At 42.7% G+C, this 14514-nt stretch overlaps 1 protein-coding gene across 3 annotated transcripts in view; it reads left to right on the top strand.

Moving 5' to 3' along the window:
• Positions 1-14514, top strand: part of sbno1 (strawberry notch homolog 1 (Drosophila)) — a 106923-nt gene that overhangs the window by 43870 nt on the left and 48539 nt on the right. For all 3 annotated transcript variants that reach the window (XM_086011844.1, XM_086011843.1, XM_086011845.1), the window contains 8 exons: positions 351-511; positions 648-781; positions 868-958; positions 3205-3366; positions 5029-5164; positions 5817-5922; positions 7443-7596; positions 9487-9669. In XM_086011844.1, coding sequence (XP_085867970.1) covers positions 351-511; positions 648-781; positions 868-958; positions 3205-3366; positions 5029-5164; positions 5817-5922; positions 7443-7596; positions 9487-9669 — 1127 coding nt within the window. The remainder of the gene's footprint in view (positions 1-350; positions 512-647; positions 782-867; positions 959-3204; positions 3367-5028; positions 5165-5816; positions 5923-7442; positions 7597-9486; positions 9670-14514) is intronic.

The raw sequence follows: 14514 nt of genomic DNA, 5'->3' as shown, positions 1-14514 counted from the left end.
GTACAGCAGTCAGTAAAGAATTACAGGTTAACGATTTGGATGCACACTCTACTGATGAAGGGTAATCATCCGTAATGTCATAACTCGTCTTTTTCTCTTTATAACTCAACACTGACCTGTTTATTCCCAATATAACAGTCTGATGGTGCGCTTATGTTTTTTAAGTTCTTTAGTGAAGTGCCCCATATGTCATAAAAGATAATTTCCCAAATGTAAATTGTACTTTGCTACTTGGTATAGAATGTCATAGTTATTAAAGCAGAACTATATTTGTTTATTATTGCGTTCAGTTCATCAATAAACCTTTATGCAATTATTTACAACCTCAAATGTCTTAATTTTGTTAACAGTGAAGGTTGGCTTGCGCCATCCCGATCCAGTTGTGGAGACCAGTTCTTTGTCGAGTGTAACCCCCCCTGATGTTTGGTATCGGCTGACTGTACAAGAGGAGATCATCGACAATGGTTGGCTCTCTGCTTTGCAGCTGGAAGCAATCACGTATGCTGCTCAGGTATTCTGAGTTTCAAAAAAAAATTGGCTTTACTTAAAAACAAGTTGATGTAAAGATCTGTGGTATTTTCATAATTTAGTGTGTAGGTATTGTTAAACCAGCTACCTTGATTATTTGTTTATTGTTTGAACCATAGCAACATGAAACATTCCTCCCCAATGGGGATCGTGCAGCCTTCCTGATAGGGGACGGTGCTGGTGTGGGTAAAGGAAGAACCATTGCTGGCATTATTTTTGAGAATTACCTTCTTGGTAGAAAAAGATCACTATGGTAAGCAGAAATTAGCATTTATCCAAATTCTAAAAAACATTTATTGTAGTTGGCTTCAGTTGTTGACGTTCTGTGCTTATTAACAGGTTTAGTGTATCCAATGACTTGAAGTATGATGCTGAAAGAGACCTGAGGGACATTGGAGCAAAAAATATCCAGGTTCATGCACTGAATAAGGTAAATAACTGAACAATTCCTCCTTTATAAAGGGACACCTTCATATTGAAGGAACAATGGTCCATCTATTTAGCTGTGTTTCATGATGTCCTCTGCTACACACTTTTGAGGGTTATATATAATTGTTATTGCCCTCCCAGTGATTAAGCCCATTAATATACCCTTCCACCCAAAAATACTCGTCTCCTGCTTTTCCCGATATAAATTTTCTCGTTGCCATGTTCCTGTTAATGGCTGTTTGAACCACCCACTGGAAGGCCTGGGTTGGGTTGACTTTTCCTGCCCTATGAGTGGACATTTTTCCCCATGGGACATTCCTCTTTGGATGATCAAGAATTGGGAATTCCTAATGAAGGCTACATCCTGTCACACTGTGGCCAGTAAATATTACTATATGGCACAGCATTTTAACTTACTGATGTTACCCGCTAAATTTTAACCATGTGCTAAGTGATGCTTCCCTAAAAAGCGACTGATGTCTGTAGTTTTTATATATAAATGCTTGTTGCAGTAACAAAGATTTCACTTTTGGCCATTCTTTGAGATGTGCTCCCTGCACTACTGCTGCTAGAAATGTGTGCCCTCATAATGCCCTTTTGAACTCTCATTTCCCTTCAAACTCAGCTGAAATTAGTTCAGAATTGTAGCCCATAACCATTAACTCCAAACTGCTTAATGTGAAATCATAACCTGTTTGGCCAGGATCTGCATGCAGTACAACTGCAAGAGGGGTTTGGGTTACAGATTGTGTTACGATGTCAGGATGTTTTGAAATGTATTCCGGGGTGCCTAGAAATTTACTGCACCTCTTCTAGTCCTCTGCCTCACTCATGAAGGTGCTAACGTTTGTGATTCCATGGGTGAAGCTTGCCCTGTGGTGCCTTGTTCAAGTGGTCATTTTTATTGTCAATCTAAACGGTAATTGGTTATTCAGTCAAGTTGGGGGTGGTATTGCAGTTGAATCCAATCCATCTGCGCAGTGGATAATGATTATCAGCAGGAACCCTGACTGATTTTTCCCTTCTCGTGCCTGGGGTGCTGAGGCCAAATGTAGTATTGCAGTTATTACTTAGATCAGCTGACCCAGTGCAGACCAGGAATTGAACCTGAGAGTTCTTAGACTATTGGATGTAGCCTTTGCTAGCAGTGTTCATTGTGGCCTGTAATCCCACCCACAGTTAAACAGCTTCTCCACACTCACTGTCTATCTAACTTGGGTCAGATACTGGAAGATGAAATGGTTTTCTGTTAGCAGTTCACCATCAGGGAAGTGGCATCAAGGGGTATGGGGAGAGAGCGGGAATATGGTATTGAGCTAGAGGATCAGCCATGATATTGAATGGCGGAGCAGGCTTGAAGGGCCGAATGGCCGACTTCTCCTATTTTTCTATGGTCTATGTTTCTAGTAGGGGAGAAAATAGGAAGTTTTTTGTTAGACTAAAAAGCATGGACCTGGTTCTGGTGGCGGGGGGGGGGGGGTGGGGGGTTGTTGGGGGGAGTGGAGGGAGATTGGTTTCTCCTGTTTTGTGAACATGGTATCTAACTTTCCCAGAAGTGTTTTCATATTTGACTGGAATATTGTTCACTCGTTGCCAGCTGCTCCAGAGATTCAAATCATCATAGATGCAACATTTTCCACTTTTAGATCACACTTTGACTCAAACTAAAACTTAGCGTAAAAGCTGCTTCCTATGGCAGCGCTAGTTTTATTGTTGTTACCCAATATTTTCACAATCACAGAAATCACAGAAACCCCACAGTGCAGATAGAGGCCATTTCGGCCCATCGAGCCTGCACCGACACATATCCCACCCGATCCCCGTAACCCCAACACATATCCCACCCTATCCCTGCAACCCCACGTATTTAATCCCCCTAACACTAAGGGTCAATTTATCATAGCCAATCAACCTAACCTGCACATTTATCTAAATAAATGCTTAAAATTACATTAAGAATTCTGTATGCCCTGATTTGATTATTTTTTTTAGTTAACATCCTGCATCCCCCCTCATTTTATTGTGTAACATACTATGTTTATTCCTTTAACGCATTCCTTCCTTCATGTCCTGGATCCTGCCACCCAGTGTTGGAAATATGTAGGTTAATAATCATCCTGCCACGGCATTGCTGTAACGAATTACCGCGGTGATACATAGCAGAATATGAGTGTAACTTAGTGATTGCAATTGCAGTTAAATATATTTTAACAGTATAAATATTTACACTACCTGTTTTCATTCCAGTTCAAATATGGAAAAATCTCTTCCAAACAAAATGGAAGTGTGAAGAAAGGTGTCATTTTTGCAACATACTCTTCACTAATTGGTGAAAGTCAGTCGGGTGGAAAATATAAAACTAGGTTAAAGCAACTTCTGCACTGGTGTGGTGAAGACTTCGATGGAGTGGTATCCTTTTTGGCTGTACAGAAATTTTAAGTATAACTAGTGCTCTGCATTATTGTAACCTGCTTCTGCAAGTGACTGAAATCAAAATGTCCATTTTGCACAAAGATGTATTTAATGCAGAAATTAAACATTAATTAGTTGCCGTAATTACAAGCTGCTTCACAGGTGCCCAGTTCGCTTAATTAGAAAGTGCATGATTATTTAATTTGTTGTCTGTGGTGGAGGAGATGATCCCCATTCTCTCTTTTACTGCATCTTTACAGCCTTTGACATGGTTGATCACATCATGAGCCCCCTCCAAAGCTTCTCCTTTGTTGTCCAGCTCTGAGGGACTGCCCTCACTTGGCTCTATTCGTGCGTATTTGACCATAGCCAGAGCGCATCTACCACTGGCTTGACTTCCCACTCCTATACCATCAGCTTGAAAATCCGCCGGGATGCATCCTTAGCCCCATCTTCTTCGTATACATGTTGCCCCTTGGCAGCATCATCCACAGATATCGGATCAACTTCCATACGGTAACACCCAGCTCTATCGCTCCACCACGTCTCTTGACCCCACCATTGCCTCTGTACTGTCAGACTTCTTGTCTGTCATCCAGTCTTGGATGAGCTGCAGCTTCCTTCCAATAAACATTGGAATGACTGAAGCCATCATCTTGGGTCCTTGCCACCGGTTCCATTTCCCTCCCTGGCCACTGTCTCATGCCAAGCAATACTTTTGGCAACCTCCGTGTCCTAACCAAGCCTGAGCTGAGCAGCCAAACCCATCTCCTCAAAGACCACTTATTTCAACCTCGGTGACATCACCGGGCTTTACCCCTCCCATAGCCCATCTGCTGCTGAAACCCTCAGCCCTGCCTTTTGTTACCTCCAGGCTTGTCTCTTCTGCTTTCCTGGCCTGCCTCCCATCCTGCCTGCTGCCTGTATCTTCGCCCACGCAAAGTCCTGATTGCCCTTCACCACAACACCTCTAATTTAAAATTCTCATCCTGTGCTTTAATCCCTTCGTGGCCTTTCCCCTCCCTATCTCTAATCTTCCCCTTCACTACAACCTCCCTCACCATCAAACATTCCATTCCTCTGACTGAAGCCTCTTGTGCACCACCCTCCTGTCGCTTTCAGCTGCCAAGATCCCACTCTCTGAAATTCCTCCCCAACCCCCTCTGCCCATGTCTCTCCTTTAATACCCACCTCTTTGGCCAAGCCTTTGGTCATCTGACCCACGGTCTTCTCCATTTGGTTTGGTGTCAATTTTCTTCCTTGCATCTCTGTGCAGTGCATTGGGACATGTTACCAGCACTACATAAATGCTGGTAGTCTGGTGGAGTGGAATTCGGCCATTGGAGTTGCAGCATCTCACCAGTCTGTGTGAATCTAAGACATCTGTTCAGAACATTAGTGAAGCTTCATGCATTCCTTCTGTCTGTCTGTGGGCACTGCAGACATTCAGCTGCACTTTATTATCATCTTTCAAGGTGAATTTGCTGGAGATACAGTAACCTGTAAGAAGCCTTTAACTTGCTGTTGGTACCACAGTGAAACTGCTTCAACACTTGGTTCTCAACCATAAAATAAATCCTCATTATAGTCGTCTCTAGCTGCATAATCACCTACTTGCAGTACAAATATTTTAAAATACCCTTGACTGAACTATTTCAGATAGTGTTTGACGAATGCCACAAAGCTAAAAACTTGTCTCCAGTTGGTTCCTCAAAACCCACAAAAACCGGTCTGGCTGTACTGGAACTGCAGAACAAATTGCCAAAGGCCAGGGTGGTGTATGCCAGTGCTACAGGTACGCAAACTCCATTATGTTTTATTGAATAAGGGGTGATCTAATTAATGTGTTTAAGATGATTAAAGGAGTTGATAGGTAGATAGAGAGAAACTATTTCCTCTGGGGCGTCCAGACCAACGGGGCATAACCTTAAAATTAGAGCCAGGTTGCTCAGGGGTGATATCAGGAAGCGCTTCTTCACACAGGATGGTGGAAATCTTGGAAAACTCTCCCCCAAAAAGCTGTTGAGACTGGGTCAATTAAAAATTTTGAAGAGGTTGATAGATTTTTGTCAGGCAAGGATATTAAGAGTTACAGAACTAAGGCAGCAAGATGGAGTTAAGATACAGATCAGCCATGATCTAATTGAATGGGAGAACAGGCTCAAGGGGCTGAATGGCCTCCTCCTGTTCCCATGTTTCATTGAACTGTGTAAATGTAAATTATAATATATATACAGACCCTCCTCTGTGTTGCACTTTTTGAGCACTACAAAAAATAGTACAGAAATGTTGGAGAGTGTTTTTCTGTAAAACTACTTCAGGATGTGGTATATCCGTGATCCATTAACAGTGTAGCAGTTCCCTTTTTGTTGGGGCAGTGTTTTGGAATTCTGGGACATCTTCAGGACTTCTGTTGCACTTCAATAAACTGTCGCTCTTCAAAATAGGTGCATCGGAACCACGAAACATGGCTTATATGAATCGACTTGGAATCTGGGGCGAGGGTACACCCTTCAAGGAATTCAATGATTTTATTCAGGCTGTGGAAAGGAGGTAAAATAAGATCCACAATCAGCAGAATATTTAAACAATACTATTCCCAATTTCACATTCGTATGAATTCCATGATGAGTTGCAACAGCTGTTCTCCAGTGTTTCTGAGCATTGTTTCCCAGTGTAGTAAATGTAGAAGTCCCTTAATCACTGAGTTTCGATCCCGCCATGGCGGATTTTAAAATTGAACTAAATAAATCTGTGGGCAAGCAATAGAAAATTACCATGAAAGCTGCTGCATTGTCGTAAATGCTCAACAAGTTCACGAATCTTCAAAGAAAGAAGCCTGCCACCCCACCTGATCTGGCCTACATGGTTGACTTGTAATACCATCAGGGCAAATGATGGGCAGTCAATAGTGCCTTGGCAGTGTTTCCCATGTTCCAAGAGCAAATAAATCTGTGAAGCAAATTCTGTCCTCGCATACATCCACACGTTCATTAAGGGTTGCTGAGTGCTGACTCCTCCCTGACCCAGGAGCAGTGTTCCCTCTTTTTTTTTGCCTTTGCGGGCTCTTCAAGTTTGCATGTATCTCTTCCAGCGACAGCACTGGTGAGCAGCCTGTGCGGGACCTTGCGATCGGTGTGCGGCCGCGCACCTTAGGGGGAGCATTTCCTGGGAGCATTGAAGCCAATTGCAGCACTAACTCAGCACAGACTGGGATGGAACCGGAACCCTTCCTGGTCTGTGTGGCTCCGTTGTACCCTGGAGAAACTTGTTGAACAGTCGGGATTCCCTCTTCAATAGTCATAGCAGTTTGTGTATAGAGTGAGAGGGTGTAAATTGTGCTGATTTCAGTTTCCTTTTTATGTATAACATTCAAGCCAATCTAAGGCATCTCAAATTTCTTAACTAGAAAACTTCTGTGTTAAGAGCAAAGGTAATGTGCATAATAATATTTGTAATTTTGTGTTTCCAGTTTAATTATTACTGGCTGCACATGAACCTATTTAATTTCAAATAGTATTCAGATTAGTTATTCTGTTCCACAAGATGTTATGTAGCTTTTTTCCCCGTTTTTTTAAAACTGTGAATTGAATAAGTTGTAAAACACTCACGGCAACTTCATGTACAAATAATCACTGGAGGGGAGGGGAGGGGAGTGCAAGAAATTATCTCCATGGAATCCATCTGTGCTGAGCTTATCTTAGCTCAGGATTCTCTGGAGACGTGCTCCTAGGGCTGGCACTTTCTGCTAGTACCATAAAGTGGACTTGGAGAGGAGTGTGGCGAGAAGGTCTCTGTTCCAGTTTGTGTTCTGCGGGAAAATGCCTAGCTCCTCCTTGGCGGCACCTCACAGCAGCCCAGTGAGATTGGGAATCTATTTCTGATTACCTAAAGTGTGAACTTGAATCGTAACACTCTGTACTCTGTCTGAAATTCAGCTATTTTTGAACAGAATTCTCATGTAACAGCTATGTTTTCACAAATGCCTATTTATTTTGTGCGTGATATAATAAGATTACTAGGAATATATGCATGCAATGATTTTGTTTAATTTTTTTTCTTTAATAAACTAGAGGTGTTGGGGCAATGGAAATCGTTGCCATGGATATGAAGTTAAGGGGAATGTACATAGCAAGACAACTGAGCTTTTCTGGAGTAACCTTTAAAATTGAAGAAGTTCCTCTCAGTCAAGATTACATCAAGATGTATAATAAAGCTGTTAAACTGGTAAGGCATTGTGTAAGCTTCAGATTTTTCACTGGATGCATGTGAAAATAGGAACTGAAATTGCTGTGGCTCACAGTCACCACTTTGTTCAAGTAAGGTTCTTTAGCAGCTGTTGTGAAAATTTAAGTTTAAACGGCCAGAGTCCATTTCAGTACCGTCTGTTTTGTGCTTTGAAGCTACTGATTTTTGACCTTTACTGAATTGGTGATTTCCATACATGGTCATAAAACCCTGCTCCATAGTGTGAGGGAAGTGAAAAATCAACGCTGTAGCAATAGGTTGCCTGTAAATTTATTTAATTTCCCCAACACCTGAACCGAATACATCCTCTCTTGTGATCATCTCGTATCATGATAGGAGCCTTGTTTGGTGCTGAAGTGTGGAGCAGATTAATTAGACCAGTCCCAGATTCGAAGATGTGTGTTGGATGAATCTGAAAACTTGCTGACTTTGCCATGGAATATTTTACATCCACCCGGGGGCAGACAGCGCCTTGGTTTAACATCTCATCCGAAAGTCGGCACCTCCGACAGTGCAACACTCCCTCGGTGCTGCACTGGAGTGTCAGCCTGGATTATGGGCTCGAGTTCAGAGTGGGACTTGAATCCACAACCATCTGACTGAGGTGAGCGTGCTACCACAGAGCAAAGGCTGACACCACCACACCTTCACTATATGTACAACATTCGATGGCAGGTGATACTCTGTTTCCTCCTTGCCGTCGCTCCCCAAGATGCCAGTAGCATAATAACCATGCCCCAAGAATTTGTTATCATTTGTTCTGAGGATGTGGGTCCCTGGTTGCAGTGATGGTGGGCTGCCTGGAGCTGCTGTAGCGTTTGACAATTGTGCTCTGTAACTTGTTCGCAACCAGATATTTATCGAGCTCTTTGCGGAGGGGAATTAATTATTGCTGTATCTACTTGGCATATGTTCCATGTATCTGACGTTTGGGTAGAGGAGTGGGAAGTGAAGATTTTTTTTAATCAGTCTTACTTGAGACTTGTTAATTTTAAGCTTGTGTCTGTATTTGCAGTCCAAGTCCAGTAGTTTGCTTACACATACAGTATCTATGCCTCTCTGCAATTTAAGGAGCTGAATCATGCTTTCCTAATGTCTGATTTGGTTAAGTTAGTGATCAGCTGAGCATTACAGACCAGCAGTTGCCCAGGTTTGATTTCTGGTTCGTGCCAAATTAACTGATTTCAACTTGGGCAGCAGTCGGGGAGCTACAGTTGGCCTTGATGCCCCCAAGGAGAAAGTTTTCCAGGTTGCCCCTATTGATGCCCAGCAATCGCTCCAGGGAGTGCAGCTGTGGCTATTGGCTGTGGCCGTGTTCAGCTCACTGTCTAGAATCATGCGATAATGACTAAATGAGAGGGGTACCGTTCGGAGACGAGGAAGGCAGAAAATTGATGGAAATGGTTGAGGAAAAAGATTATTTTAAAATCGTTTTCTTCCCCCTCCCGCTTAAAATAAAAAAAAAACCCAAACTGTTGTGCAATTAAATCAAAGCTTGCAATTTAACAGCCCGAGAGAAGTTAATTTGGCTCTGCCCGCTATTACTACAAAGAGGTCTACGATAATCCCATTGCTCTATCTCCGTATTCTTTTATATACTTTGAATATTTATCCGATTTCCTTTTAATGATTTATAGTCTCTGCGTCAATAGTTATTAATGGTAAAGCATTCCATGTTCTTGTGTGAAAACCTCTCTTGTAGAATTTACTGAGCATGTCTAAAACATTGTACTGTAACAGCAGCAAGATTATTATGATTAGAACACAAGGGTGAAGTACTGAAAGTAGCAGTTTTCTTTCCTTTGTAGAATGAAACAGTCTTGAATTGTGTAAAAGTTTAGATTTGAAAATGACTTTTTTTCTTATCAGTGGGTGGAGGCCCGGGAGAAATTTCAGATGTCAGCGGAGCTGATTGATGCAGAGCAGCGGATGAAGAAGTCCATGTGGGGACAGTTCTGGTCGGCACATCAGAGGTTTTTCAAATATCTCTGTATAGCTTCCAAAGTTAGGAGAATAGTGCAACTTGCCCGGGAAGAGATCAAAAATGGAAAGGTAAGGGGACACTGGTTCAAGCTAATGAATGACATATATCGGACTGATGTCAGGAAATTCTTCCTTACACGGCGCGATCAATGTGTGGAATGGAACTAGAGGTCATAAACATGAGACAGTCACTAATAAATCCAATAGGGAGAAACTTCTTTACCCAAAGAGTGGTGAGAATGTGGAACTTGCTACCACATAGAGTAGTTGAGGCAAATAGCATAGATGCATTTAAGGGGAAGCTAGATAAGCGCATGAGGGCGAAAGGAATAGAAGGATTTGCTGATGCGGGTGGGAGGAGGCTCAGTGTGGAGCATAAATGCTGACATGGACCAGTTGGGTTGAATTGCCTGTTTCTGTGCTGTAGACTTGATGTAACTTCTAGGTAGAGTAGTGGAAATCCTAATATTTTAAGAAACTATTGGATGCAGAAATGGAGTGAATTTAAGATGAATTAAAATAGACTGGTCATTTTCGTAATTATCGTATGGTATATTTAGGCATCGGTTTTACCTTCAACGGGAGAAGTCACTAACTGTGAGCTTAAAGGCTGTGAACAGTTTTTACCCTACTGGGGAGAGCAAGCCGGATGTATGGAAGAATGTTATTGCCCACAGATGACCTCTGCACCCATAGTTCCAGTAAAGCTGAAAGTGTTGCAGGTTACCCTCATGAAGTTAAATGTAGCAAACTTAATGCCAGCAATATCAATTCTTGGCTGTAACTCTCGGGTACCAGTAACAGCACTGTGAAATGTCCATCAGTGCTGCACCTTTGATATAAAAACCAGCTTGAAATGGGACTTGCCCACTGGGTTCTTCATTGTGATGCATTGGAAATGGGGTTGAATTTCTGGAGACTGGTTTTAAAGCAAACGGAACCATTTTTAGAGCATGTTATTTTTACTTTACACATTTTAGTTTTAGGATTTCTGCTGGAGTACTAGGACTATTCCCACAAGAGCAGAGATGTCGAAGAGGCGATCTGTTGGATATTTTTTTAATTCTGAAAGGTTTTGATGGTGAATAGAGAAAAAAATTCTCTTTGTGGGGACGAGGGGGTCACCACTTTAAAATTGTCACGAATGGAGTGAGGGGAGGTTAGAAAATACTTCTTTACACAGGGCGTTATTGGAGCATGAAATGCTTTGCTACAGGTGCTGGTTGAGTCACAAACCATCGCTCTTTTAAGAGAAAAGTGAATGAATAGTTGAAGTAGAGAAAGATGCAAGATCATGGAGCGAGATGGAGGAATAGGATTAGTTTTGGATTTCTCTAAGAGCCAACACAGACACACTTGTTGATGGGCCTTCAATAACCACAAAACTAGAAGTTATAGACTTAAACAAGTTGGCTTTTAATCACTAAGATCAGAGCTAACATCTCAACACGCCGACTGGTTCACAGGAATGAGTCATACAGATCCTGGGATCTTTATGTAAGAGAAGTCAGGGGCGGAGCCAAGACCTGGAACCTCCCAGGTTAGTCGGGAAAGAGGAAGTGAAATTATACACAGTGGGGGAGGGTAATATACATGAGTGCAAAACGAATACAGGATCAAGACAAACAGATTTCATTACACTTGTGTGCTACAAACTTCTATGGTTCTATAGGTACGGTCTTCATGCTGACACGTAGGTTTGCAGTGTTTGAATACATTGTGGTCAGTCATTTTCAACTGGCCCCCTCTATGCAGCATGTTGCCCCTTGTTTTGAAGAGTCTGTGTAGCTATTCAGTGACAACCCTGCAACGACACCTCTAGATCACTGCAAGGAGCCGGTCTGGTCCTGGAGCTTCATTGTGATGTCTTCACTAGTCTTGACAGCTGCAGGAATCTCAGCCAGGTTAGGCTGTGGCTACAGTGTGACTTTGTTGAGGTGTTTGTCCACAATGATGGACCACCTATTCAAAACTTATCAAGGAGCTTGTGCCAACTCTACCTGTTCTTCACCTTGCCTGTAATAAAAGGTAGCACTATTCATGCCCTTCAGAATTGTAGTATTGGTATACTTGGGCCTTTAACGTATCATGAGCTTTGTGTCATTCTGGTCTGCACTGGATTGGATTTAGTCAGCTTTTATATTCCCACCAATGATCTTTCATTTGCCACAACTTGGGCTGAACCAGAGGACTAATATTTCTGTGGTATGCTTTCTTTGCAGCAGAGTTAGGATCAGCGTTGGCTGTTGTGTGCCGTCTTCAAGCAATGTTCTGATTGGTCTTTTTTTATCAAACCATTCCTGTGTCAGTATTTGACGAAGCTGATTCTGTTAGCAGCAGCCCTGTGGGTCTTCCACTTACTCTTGGCATCCTGAGTTTGACACTGGAGGCCAGCACTGCAGTGGCTGTGATGCATGACTCCTGCTTCACATCTAATGGGCTTTGAGGCAGGTTGCGCCATTGTGGCTGGATTGCTGGGAGCAGCTTGGATTATATCCAACACTCGTTGATCCAACAATCTGATCCACACATGGTTCTGGTGATTTTTTTTTTTGCACCATGCCGGTCATGTTACTTTACAGTGATGTAATTGATCAGCTGTCAGTTCTTGGATCGCGGATCCATTCACAATGTTCTGTGTCTCTCTTGCTTGTGAATATTATTGACTGGCTCATCCTTGATGCATTTTGTTGTTCTAGGCATATTACTGTTGGCCTTCCTGGAACTTAAAGGACCAATGGCATCTCCCCAAGAGGAGGTCTCATTGATGATTAGTTTGTCTTTTGATGGTGTTGTAGTCTGCCTTGGCTCAGTGATGGCACACACACCTCCGACTCGAGCCCTGCTCCAGATACTTGAGCCCGTAATCCAGGCAGACGCTCCCAGTGCTGTACTGAGGGAGCGCTGCACTGTCGAAGATGCAGTCTTTTGGATAAGACGTTAAACCAAGGCCCTGTCTGCCCTCTCCGGTGGACTTCAAAGATCCCACGGCACTATTCAAAAGAGATGGGGAGTTCACCCTGGTGTCTTGGCCAACATTTACCCCTCAACCAACATCACTAAAACAGATTATCTGGTCATTATCTCATTGCTATTTGTGGGAGCTTGCTGTGCGCAAATTGGCTGCCACGTTTCCCTACATTGCAACTGCGACTACACTGCAAAAGTACTTAATTGGCTGTAAAGCCCTTTGAGACATCCTGAAGTTGTGAAAGGTGCTTGTATAAATGTAAGTTTGTTCTTGCAGTGATCACATCATCTAGAATCATGGTAGTGGCATAGTGGCAAAGTAGTCCTTCTGTTTTAGTTGCATCACAGTTATCAAGTGTTTGCTGATGCTATTGTGAATCACAGTACTACTTCAGCAGAAGGTGTAGTCACTCCTATCTTCCACCAGGTGTGTCTCCAGCCAGTGGCGTCTTCATTCAGCAACATTAATGCCATAACAAATCACCTGTTAAGCTGCTGGCGCACGTCTACATTATTGTCTTTATGCCCTGGCTGTCTAGAAAATTCTGATGTTCCATAAAGCCAATGTCGACGACCGCCCTTCAGGTCATGGAGGCACTCTGGGTCAGACAGATTGTAGTCAAGGAGCTTGCTAGATTGGGTAGGGATATTCTGGCCATAATTTGTCATCAAACCGATCTGCATTGTAGTATAGTATTTATAGGAGCATCATGCAGTGCTTTTGAAAATCCACCCTGCTGGCATAAACACGTCTGGTGAAGGTCTCTTAAAACCAGTCGATGTAGTGTATTTGGATTTTCAGAAAGCATTCAATAAGGTGCCACACAAGTTATTAAACAAAATTAGGTCTTATGGGATTGGGGGTAATATACTAGCATGGATTGAGGATTGGTTAACGGACAGAAAACAGAGTAGGAATAAACGGGTCATCTTTGGGTTGGCAGGCTGTAACTAGTGGGGTACTGCAAGGATCAGTGCTTGGGCCTCAGATATTCACAATCTATGTCAATGATCTGGATGAGGGGACCAAATGTAATATATCCAAGTTTGCTGCTGATACAAAGCTGGGTGTAAGTTGTGAGGAGGATGCAAGGAGGCTTCAAGGGGATATAGACAGGCTAAGTGAGTGGGCAAGAACATGGCAAATGGAATATAGTGTGGAGAAATATGCAGTTATCCACTTTGGCAGGAAACAGAAAAGCAAAGTACTTTTTAAATGGAGTGAGATTGGGAAATGTTGGTGTTCAGAGGGACCTGGGTGTCCTTGTACACGAATCACTGAAAGTTAACATGCAGGTACAGCAAGCAATTAGGAAAGCAAATGGTATGTTGGCCTTTATTACAAGAGGATTTGAGTATAAGAGTAAAGACGTCTTACTGCAATTATATAGGGCCCTGGTGAGACCACACCTGGAGTATTGTGTACAGTTTTGGTCTCCTTACCTAAGGAAGGATATACTTGCCATAGAGGGAGTGCAACAAAGGTTCACCAGACTGATTCCTGGGATGGGGGGATTGTCCTAATGAGGAGAGATTGAGTAGACTAGGCCTATATTCTCTAGAGTTTAGAAGAATGAGAGGTGATCTCATTGAAGCATACAACATTCTTACAGGGCTTGACAGGGTAGATGCAGGGAGGATGTTTCCCCTGGCTGGGGAATCTAGAACCAGGGGTCACAGTCTCCGAATAAGGGGTTGGCCATTTAGGACTGAGATGAGGAGAAATGTCTTCACTCAGTTGTGAAAGGCCCTATATAAATGAAAGTTTGTTCTTTCAGTTGAGAGGAGAGTGTGATTATTTTTCATGGTTGTGACACTCCAGTACCCCAGCCAATGTCCGGTGAAAGCAGAAATTTGACTGAAGACCAGTCTTGAGACTTGAGATAACAGCGTTTGTATCTCAGTCCTGGGTTGATGTGGTTTGTTGGTGCATTTAATGAAAAC

Source organism: Somniosus microcephalus, chromosome 19 (assembly GCF_052327205.1).
Source record: "Somniosus microcephalus isolate GS21.2 chromosome 19, FLI_Smic_1.0, whole genome shotgun sequence".
Lineage (NCBI taxonomy): Eukaryota > Metazoa > Chordata > Chondrichthyes > Squaliformes > Somniosidae > Somniosus > Somniosus microcephalus.
This window is presented reverse-complemented; position numbering and strand designations above follow the sequence as displayed.